The 10,843-nt window shown below is 37.1% G+C and overlaps 1 protein-coding gene across 5 annotated transcripts in view; it reads right to left on the reverse strand.

Annotated features, from left to right (window-relative positions):
• SLC25A26 (solute carrier family 25 member 26) overlaps positions 1 to 9,694 on the reverse strand; it is a 141,341-nt gene extending 131,647 nt beyond the window's left edge. For 2 of the 5 annotated variants that reach the window (XR_001597550.2, XM_016150221.2), the window contains exon 1: positions 9,493 to 9,693. Coding sequence is in view for 3 of the 5 variants with exons in the window: in XM_016150221.2 (XP_016005707.2) it covers positions 9,493 to 9,585 (93 nt within the window). In the remaining 2 variants the exon portion in view is untranslated. Of the gene's footprint in view, positions 1 to 9,492 lie in introns of all 5 variants that reach the window. The other 3 variants (XM_016150223.2, XM_036219905.1, XM_016150226.2) reach the window with 2 other exon arrangements.
• Positions 9,695 to 10,843: the final 1,149 nt, after the last annotated feature.

The following is a 10,843-nucleotide window of genomic DNA, read 5'->3' on the forward strand; positions in this document are numbered from 1 at the left end:
TCATAAGTAATGTAGAAAGAGGAGGAAGGTGGGAAAGTCCACCTTTTTCAACATTTTTCTCACTTATTTTTAAAGGATTTTATAAAATTCATATGTAAATAAAATATTTTGCCTGCCTCTTAATTTTCTCAAAACACAAGGACTAAAATCCTGCTGAGAATGTCTAATATGACTGGATTCATTAAAAACATGCTGCACTTCACTCTAATTTTCTCTTTAATCTTAGGAGAGGGTTCGGAGACATGCTTGCTATATATTCCTAAATTTTAATCTATAAGTTAATTACTCTCTCAATCTACTTGGGTACTTTGCATGTATTAATTCTTTAATCCTTCTTTCATCAGAATTCTTATCTTCTCAGAATAAAATGACCATGTTCAATCAACTTATCTAGTAAAACACAAAAGTTACCAATTGCTTCTGTAGATTTTAAACTTCTGTAACTCAAATGTCATTTAAACTCATGAGACTGAAAAAAAAAACAGCTAACAGAAAGCAGGAAGAAGAAATATCTATATATTTATCTATATATTTAAATAGCTATATATTTAAGCAGTGCTTACAATTTTACATTCATGGTGTTTTGTATATAATTATATACAAAATACACAAGCCAACATCAGCTGAATTTTAAAGATCTCTGCTAAATTCCTTTATGTTTAAGCCTGAGAAATTTGTTTTATTTATGGTTATTTAACAAAAAGGTTTTTTGGCAAATGATTAGTTTCAAGATTTATGGTAGCTTATACTGAAAATGCTAAGTTAAGATCTAGACAAAATCCAAAGATACAGAAAACAACCCAGACACAATTTATTGAAACCTTGACATCATATAGATAAAATACACATCTCTACCTCAATAAATGTAAAAAATACTAGCAGGTTGTAGGGAGAACGTCTGTAATTAGTGCTTTGAAATTACTCTGGGAGTTGAAAAAAGTCAAGATTACATGCTCTAAAGCTTTTATTTCTCAAAAAGAGGCTCGCACATAACACACACAAATAAAGCACTGCTACTCAACTACAGGAAAAAAAACGAACGACTTGTCTAGTTTAACTAAGCAAAATCATCACAGGCCACTGGCCTAAACCATAGCTAAGAACCAGCCAAAACATTAACATGGCTTCTCAGGGGAACATCCCTCCTTGACATTCTGTTTTCTCCACAACAAAGTATCCACTAGTGACTTTAAACACCTCCTTAAAGAACTGCTGCTTCCGCTTCCTGTGATACTTCTCTTCCCAATTCACCATCCATTCTTCCTGCAGTGCTATTTTGCCACTCCTACACTAATGGCAGTCATCTCTGGAAAACGCAAATTTCAATTTTTATTTTGTCACTCTCCAGCCTATAAGTCCTCCGAACTTTCCAACAGCCTTTAGGATAAAGGACAAAATCCTAGTACAGCCTATCAGGCTCTGGAAGGTCTAGACTCCATCCACCTCTCCACCCTCAACTCCATCATTTATCCTTTGCTCACCTTCTTGCCACCTTGAGTTCTCGTTTCCTCCAAGTCATCTGATCTTCCTCATTTCTAGGACTTTGTACAGCTATTCCCTAATTCCCCAGTCTCGGATTAAACCCTCTTGTTTCCACATGCTGATTACCATTTTAATTCTATAACTGAGCATCTGACTACTCTGTATGTCCTACTGGACTGTAAAATCCATACCTGTTTTGTTCACCAAGATGTTCCCAGCACCAGTACAGAGTAGGTGATCAACTATTTGAAGAATGCATGAATTAATTACTATAATGAACGGTTACTACCCATATTTTAGAGAGTACTACAAGTCAATGTAAGTACAAAAAGTTTTTAAAAATTGCAAAACATAAGACTAAGTATTTCCCAAAAGAAATACATAAATGGCCAACAAAATATGCTTCCCCACATTAATGATCAAATAAGAACAAATTAAAACATTTTCCCAATAAAATTAGAAAATGTTAAAAAATGAACAAGTTATGGGCACTATAAAGAGAAACAAATTAGTATAATCTATTGGACAATCTGGCAAAACAAAAATGTTAAATTATAAAATTCTTGATCCAGCTATTTTATTTCTAAATAATTCTCCCACAGAAATGAATGCATATAAGAACGTTTACTACAGTATTGTTTGTTACAGTAAAAATTGGTTATAACCTAAAGGTCTATCCTAGGGGGTCTTGTTAAACAAATTCTTATATCTAAGTAATGAATTGCTACATAGTCTTTAAAATAATAAGGTTGATCTAAACTTACTAGCACAGAAATATGTTATATTCTTAAATTTATCAAATAGGCTATTGAGCAATATAGGCTGTATAATCCTACCTTTCAAAGAAATGTGTATCTATTATACATTCATAATTAGAAATCCAGAAGTGTACACACTAAATTATTAGAAGTTATTACCTCTGTGGAAAGAGATTCAAGATGAGGAATATTTTTACTATCTTGTTAATTTTTGTATTGTCCAAGTTTTATGAGTATTATGAACAAAAAGTAAAGCTATTCAAATTTAATACTGTTGTGGCATGTTCAAATCTAAGACCCACGCAGCCAACTGAGATTAATTATGAGTCTTTATTAGCCGGACAGTGACTGATTCTCCCCACTAGCCACTAGAGAACCGGCCTTCAATAGCCAGCCCGCGACTGACCCTCCCCACTAGAAAGTCAGCCCCAAGCCTCCTCCGGAGGAGGCAGCTTAGAAAGCCCGAAACTACGTCCTGGTTGGCCTTGATCAAGCAAGCAAGCAGATTACAAAAGCAAAAGTTAGCTGTTAGCATCTAGCACAAAGAAATATGGTTTCTGGTGGACAGCTATGTTACCTGTACTCCAGCGATAATACTGTTCTATTTTTCTTCTTGGGAGCCTTGGAGCTATTTACTCCTTGGCAGCTGGCACCTGGATATATCACTCTCTGCCCTGTCCTTGGGGCTGACTTACTGAGGAATTGATACCAATAACCATAACAACATATTTTCCAAAGTAGTAATGGCCAGAATAAAGAGGGGAGATGTGAACAAGGAAGATATTATTGAAATGCATTTTTTAACTGGTTGCATTTGTTATACAGAAGGAACTCAGTAAGGGGTACCTAAGAACCTCAACCTATGGACCCTAAACTACATGTCCAGCTTCATTTCACATACTCTAACAAACCTTGAGCCTCATCCAATCTGACTACCCTGTTTCCCAAACATATCCTGAAACTTCCCATTTCTGTGCTCCTGCCTGGGTTTTTCTCTCAACATGGAATGCTGTTCCTATGCCCCTTGTCCCGTCTACTGCAGCCAGCAAATCACCTGCTCCCCTGCCCCGTGACATATACACACCTGCCAAAATCCTGTTCATTGTTACAAGGCTGTGACTACATGCCACATCCTTCCTAAAGCCTTTCCCAATCTCCCAGTCAGCACTAAATGCTACTTCCTTGACTTCCCCACTTTTGTTACTAACCATCATGTCTGCATTATGATCCTTCGGAGTAGAATATAGGTCAGTCACCTTTACCTTCCTAAATATCTAATCCCGCGCCTCGTAAGTTAGCTGGGCTTCTGCACTTGCTTGTTGGTTTGAATCAAAAGGAAATGTGATATGAGAAAACACTTTATAAAAAGATTAAATGTTCAAAAGAAAAACTGCATTAGGCCACTCTTTGGTTGTCTCTGTTGTGGTTTGCCACAGCACTTGTAACAGTGAAAACCAGAGTTATCTGTCTGCTGCTATACTTTTTAACATTCCACAGATACTTCAATGGCATTATCGTATATTCACAGTGACTTCCCCAGAAATTCTCTTCTTATCATCACCTTCTGAAGGAAAAGACTGTAGGTTCAGTTTTGTTTAGTGAGGTTATTCTCAAGAATGCAATGATAGTTCGAGAATTTTGAGGATTCTTCCATTTCTCCTGAAATTCTTTCAGATTAAATATTACCTAAAACCACAGCTTTGGCATCAGACAGACCTGGCTTCAGTCTCAACTAGGTCTCCTCAGAAAAGCTTTTTAACCTAAGCCTATATTTCTTCATGCTTGAAATGGAGAAAATAACAGTATCTATACTTAAAAGAATTTTTGAGAATTGAGTGAGATTACATGAGAAATAAATACAATTAGATGAGCCTGTTATATGCTTAGCAAAATGTCTACCCTTAATAAATTATCAATAAATATGAGTTTTTCTTTAGTATTATGTAACTATAAATATCTTTCAAAGTTTGCTTATGCCATATTTCTGACATGCCAATATGAAAAAACATGTGAAAGACTAAGGTATACTTTACAAAGACTGAAGATTACATTCATATATTAAACTTAATAAATTCATATATAAAATCTATAAATTCAAGTCTTTCATTGCAATAATGAATTAAAAGCTCTCCTCAAATTATGCTCCTTGGACAAGAACCACCCACAGACTTACTCATCAGAAAGCCAAATCATGCAGTGCAGGGCGAGAACAATTCAGCATCAACCTCGAAAACCTGAGCAATACTAATGTTCGAACTTTTTTATAACACTTTGAACTAAATTTATGGGTTAATTTTTTAAGAGACTACAAAACTGTAATGATATTTGGATATGAAAAATTGTATAAACACGTGTTAAAGTGCTCAGTAAATGGTTACTTTTTATCAACATTTGCAATTAATTTTTGTTTTATTTTCTGTTTAATACCTGCTCCTATGTGACTGTACATTCATGGGGCCAGGTACCATAGCTTTGAAGCACTATTCCCAAGCACTAGAGCACAAGCTAACAAATACCTGGGTAAACAGGATAAGAGATAGCTGCTTTGTGGAGGTGGAAAAGCCGTGGATGCAACTTTGTCTTTCCTCTACTTAGCATTTCACTAATATTACTCAAATTCTGTCTTTATCATAAAAAATTAATATTAAAAATTTACATACAGTGTTTTTGGGGGGGAAGTGGTAACAAAAACACATTAACAAGTAATTTCCCTCTACATCATCACATACTAAAACTTTCCCAGTACCCCATCTTAGACTGAAAGAAAAATAAGAAAGGAAAGGTAGTCTCATCTTCCAGCACCTGAGATGCCGAAGAAATGCCTCCATCATAGCAATGGTTCCCAGTTGTGGTCCTAGATGACTAGTGATCTCCAAGGGTACCTCACAGGCACTCTTTTGACTTATCAAAATTCAGAATATACTTGTGTATTGGTGACCGCCTGCTCAACACAAAAATAAGCAAAAAAGAAAGACCTACTCACTTTGATTTATATGCCAAAAAGAAACTAGTCACACAAAGCAACCTTGAGAACATAAAGTATCACTCCCAATTCCTTACAGATCTGGAGATAATACTTCATTATCAGATACTAACTTCCCTTTACTCCAGAATGAATTCTAGAAAGCTACCCTCCAGAAAGATTTGGGGCAAAGAACACTGAACAATTTTCCCTTAACAGTATGTCCAATACTTTAATCTTATCTTTTCTTCTGTTTTCTTACTCCACCTAAGAAGCCCTAGCAATATCCCTAAGCCATTCCCCTCAAGTCCCCTTCTTCCAATAGTTCACAGCATAAAGGCAGGTTCAGTGAGGTACTGCTTAGCACAGTACCTACACAAGAATTTCAGTTACCACAAGTAACACAAGTCCTCCAACACCAGGGTTCAAATTAGTTACCATAGTACCATACTGACATTTTATAAAAATGGTAATTAAAAGAAGGAATTGGCCAAGAAAGATGAAAGTGCAGCGAATAAATGAAAAGTGGTAACAATGAAAGTGTTAGTCAAAGATAAGTGGAGTTACAGAAGAAATAGCTGGCTGTGAGAATAATGTCACTTCTGTCGTTTGAGGGACTAGATATACAGCTAGCTAGAGGAAATTAGTAAAGGCAAACTTATCAACAATGAGGAAGACATCTCAGAGGAAGTTATGCCAGCAAAAATCTTCACATTAAAGGAACTATGTGAGATATTTCACAACACTGAAGCACACAGAATAAAACGTTAGAAGTTGACCCAAACTTAGAAAGTACTATGATACTTTGCCAAGGCATTAAAAAAGATGTTTGTTCTGTATTGTAAGCTATATGACTAGAAAACAAGTACTATTCAAATTATTTTTGATACATTTTTACAAAGAATTAAGTTTTTAATATTTCCAATGTTTTAAATTACAATGTATTAACTGTTATTTTTACTATTTTTTCATTTCCCTAAGCATTTACAATCAACAATAAGTTTTTAATTTTAACATCGACAATTTTTAAAGATAATTAAATTATCATAATTCTTCTCATGATTAAGTCCACTCTGCATGATTTCCATTTATATTCATTTTTACAGCCCCACACTACCATGCAAAGGACTGCCTGTACTTTATACTGTGTAGCACCCACCCTTGCCAAAGTCCTTTCACCTGTAACTTAGGACTGGTTAAAAGTAACTGCAGCAGGGATGTTTTAGTTTCATTCAAAAACAAGCCAGGTAAATAGATGAACTACAAGATCAATAAAAGAGTTAAGTACTGAAAGGGAGAGAGAAAAGAGTCACTCATGGAGAAAAAAGATGTGATAAAGGGTGTGCTATTTTTAAAAATCTAAAGTACTTTTTTGTATTTAAAAAAACTATAAGAAAAAAGTACAGGCATGCCCGTTTTATTACGCTTTGCTTAATCGTGCTTCACAGGAGTTGAGTTTTTTACAAATGGAAGCAAGATCCTCTACCTGCAAAAAGATTATGACTCACTTTATTGTGATACTTAATTACAGTGGTCTGGAACCGAAACCTCAATATCTCAACGAAGCCTGTCCAGGCTTCACTGCAGTGGTCTGGAACTACTATCAGTAATGCTATGATCAAAATTACTTTGTATTATCTTGGAGATTTTAAATGCAGCTTTTTTTTAAATGAATGGAATAGTATTTTTACATAGTTTTAATTAGGCATAAACAGGTATACATATGCACTGTATTGCATTTTTTTTTTTTTACTCTTATAAGCATTTTCCAGCATATGCTCTTCACAAGCACTACTGTCAAGGGCCGCTGAATAGGCCATGAAATGCCACCTAACATCGCTTACCTAACCATTCCTCTTGTGTTTCATGTTTAAGTGGCTTCCTATTATCTTCACTGCGTTAAATGCTATGAACATCTTTAGGTTGCTAATACTTAATTCCAAACTACTTTCCTAAAAGCATGTACCAGTCAATGTACTTTTTGAGGCTTTTTTTCCTAAATAGCCCTCTCTATACTCCAAATGAAAACTGACATCCCAGAGGCATCCCTTATTCAACTCTATAGACCTTCAATGCCCCTCATGAAGCTTTAGAAAGGGGACATTTAAATGTCTGCTACATGCCAGGGTCTGTACTGCATGTTTGATGTTATCGCCTTTAACCTTTAAAATCCAAGTTTCAAGACCTCAGCAATCATCTAGGCCTACCTTTCATTCATTGATTCAACAAATAGTGTTGAGTGCCTACAAAGTGTCAGGTTCTAACGCAGTAGTAAACAAAACAGTGCTTCCTCAGGAACATTCAGCCTTTCTCAAAAATGCTACCAACCTTAAAAAATGGCCACTCCATTTCTATACTACTTTGATAAGAAAATCTTCTAATGGCTTCCATCATGCTTCAGATAAATCCAAATTCCTTTCCAAGGCCCACAAAGACTCTCCTCTGGTGGCCTTGCCTACCTCTCCAGTATTATCTCCTGCCATATTACTCTTACCCACTAGGCCTCAGTCACTTTAACATTCTAAGCTCTTTCCACCTAAGGATTTTCTAACATGCTGCTCACTCTGAACTTTCCCCTATTCCCATCAAAATATCTTGCTCCTACCTATCTTTCAGGTCTTCGCTTAAATATCACCCCTTCAGAGCCTTCCTTGGTCACTCCACCTAAAGTAGGTTCTCCAATATTATTCTATCTCTATCCCACCTCAGTTATTTCTTTTAGAGTACTTATCTTTTGGTTTTGGTTTGTTTGCCACTGTTATCTCCAAGGGTAATCACAGTGCCCAGTGGGCAGAATTCATAGCAGAAAAAATGTGTGCTGAATGAATAAAATAATTTGTCCTTAGCTAGAATGAAATCTAACTTCCTTGAAACTTGTACCCGTTGATGCTGGTTTTACCCTCTGTAACTACATGAAAGAAAAGTATACATTTCTGCAATGTGTACCACTTTAATAAACTTTAAAATCATTGTTCTTTTGTTAACTTGGACACTCACTACTACTACTGCTACTGACTTCAGAAATAGTTATCAAGGAACAGTTAAGGGTATGGAATCCCATATTACACTGCCTGGGTCGGAATCTAATCTCCAACACTTACACGTAAGAAATGGATATCACTATGTAATTTTGGACAAGTTATCTAAGCTCTCTGTACCTCAGCTCCCTCATCTGGCAAACTAGAATAAGACGTCAGTTCTTTGACAGAATTAAATGAGATGATGTATGTAAAGAGCTTATCCCAGGTCCTGGCACAACAATGTTAACTGTTAAAACTACTGCTGCTATCTCACCAGCTAGACAGGAAAATTCCTTGAAAGTGCTAATATATTTCTTTGCATGCATCTCTAAAGCCTAGCTTATGCAAGTCTCATCCCACAAATCTGGCTAAGTTGTCATTTATCCTAACAGTCGCTTTACTGTTCTATCTCTGCTACCTGACCCATGAGAAGTCTATCTTGTTCACGTTATCTCCAACACCTGGAACAATAAACATTTGATAATTAAATGAATGCCTATGGACCTCCATATTTGATGAGAAGCTTTTTAAAAGTTACTATCTGCTTCTGTCCATCCCCCCACAAACCAATCCCTGTCCTATTCACTACTTTATCTAGCTTCCCTTACTGGACCTGCCATAGAGAGATTTCAAAGTATTAATGGATTTTTTCTTTCTTTTTTTTATGCTAAAAAAAAATGTTAATTCTCATAGTTTTCTAAGGCATTAAGCATTGTCATTTGGTTCCATGGCGCGGCTGTTTGTGTTCATCAATATATCTAAAGCCTAGAAGAATGTTTGGAAGCAAAATAAGTGGATTAATTATATATTGAATGAATGAATGGATGTGATTTTCTGAGACTGAAAAAAGATACATCAAAATGACAACGATAGTTTTGGACCGAAGGGCTCTGAGAGATTTAAGTAAGCGTTTTCTGTTTTGCTACATATGTTTTCTTAATTCTCAAGTTCTCCCGAGTGTAGTTAAATTAATTGAAGCTCTTCGTTCTTTAAGTAGTGAAACGGTCTTCGTGCGGAAGGCAATGAGTCAAGTACCACCCCGTCTAGACCCCCGTCTCTTTCTGGCGTCCGGGTAGGAAAAACATGGCCTTGACACAAGGTCCGGCGGCGGCCCAAGGGACCCGCTCTCCCTCCCAAACCTGGTGACCGGTGACTGGAGGAGAGTCCAGTGCGCAAAACCGGAAGAAACTGCTAGTGCAGAGAAGCCCGCACAGGCACCAGTGCCAGACTCTGGCACTCCGAACGCTCCACTTTACCGCCCCGTACTCACCACCAGCGAGGCTGTGAATCCAGGCTGATCCATGGCCCCGCAGACACGGCCAAGGCTACAAATCGGGTCTGAGCAGAGGAGGGTTACGGACATATGCTACGGGCGCCGCCATCTTGAAGGCGGGGCCTAATGTGCCGGCATGTCCGAGGTCACATGAGGGCGAACTACAAAATTACGCGCACAACCAAGAAAGCTGGCTTGGAGAAGCTCCGTGAGAGAGGGGCGGGGCCTGGGGAGGTGTAAGCAAGCCAAATCTCGCGGTTCTTCTCTGCCTTCATTTCCTGCAGCAGCCTGTGATTCGGCTAGATGGAGGAACTCTCGCGAGCACTAACCCTCGGCTGGGTTTCAGGGTTGGAGAGCAAAGCAGTGAGGGCTGGGTGGAGCTAACGATTTAGACGAAGAGACGTGGCTATAGTAGAATGGGAGGCTGTGGAGGGCCCGCTAGTTTCAGGGGACAAAGTTAGTGGTTTCTAAACAGTTATATTTTTTTGGTTTTCTCTTGGTTTTATCTGTACAAATTTTGTCTGAATTACTATAAAACATGCAATTTCAGAATATTATTAAAGATAGAGAAAAACTTCAAAATTTTCCGTACTCCAGCTAAAAATTAACGTCTTCCACTTCTACGTACTGGCAATTATTGCACTTAAAATTATTCACGTGTTCAATTAGTTACTTTCTTTACTTTGTTTCCTGTGATACCAGTGTGCACACCTCGAAGACCACTTTATTAAATACTTAGTACAAGTTTCTTAGAGTAGACCTGCCTTTACATTTATTAAATAAATACCGTCTAAGTTTCCATTTATTAAGGACCAAGTACATCTCATACTTGGTGCTAGATGATTGATAGATCGTTTCGAACTTAATACAACCATTTTGTAAGGTAAGCACCATCTTCATCCTCATTTTACAGAGGATGATGATGCTCCCAAAAGGTTCAGTAGCTAATCCAAAGCTGCAGAGAACATAGCAGAGCTAGGCTTGCAATTTTACTTAGTGTCGTTATCATCTTTCCTCAAAACCTTTGCAACAGCCTGAGCAAGCTCCTTGTTTGCCCTTCTTCAATCCATCTTTCATACCATTGCTAGAATCTTTATTCTCTTCTAGATGAAATGATCTAGAAATGACTAGCAGAATACCTTTAGAGTTTCAAATTCTGAACTGTCACCTTTTCTAAGAGTGAGTTTCCTCCCTTGTAAAGTGGGGATTATGATAGTAACTTCTTCTTTAGTACTATAACAGATTAAGTGAAATGATACATGCACTTTAACTTAGTTCTTGGCTCATAGAAGGTGCTCTGTAAAGATGATGATAATGTCACTTCCCTCTTTTAAATGAACCCCTTTTG

This window comes from Rousettus aegyptiacus, unplaced genomic scaffold (assembly GCF_014176215.1).
Source record: "Rousettus aegyptiacus isolate mRouAeg1 unplaced genomic scaffold, mRouAeg1.p scaffold_m13_p_4, whole genome shotgun sequence".
Taxonomy (NCBI): domain Eukaryota; kingdom Metazoa; phylum Chordata; class Mammalia; order Chiroptera; family Pteropodidae; genus Rousettus; species Rousettus aegyptiacus.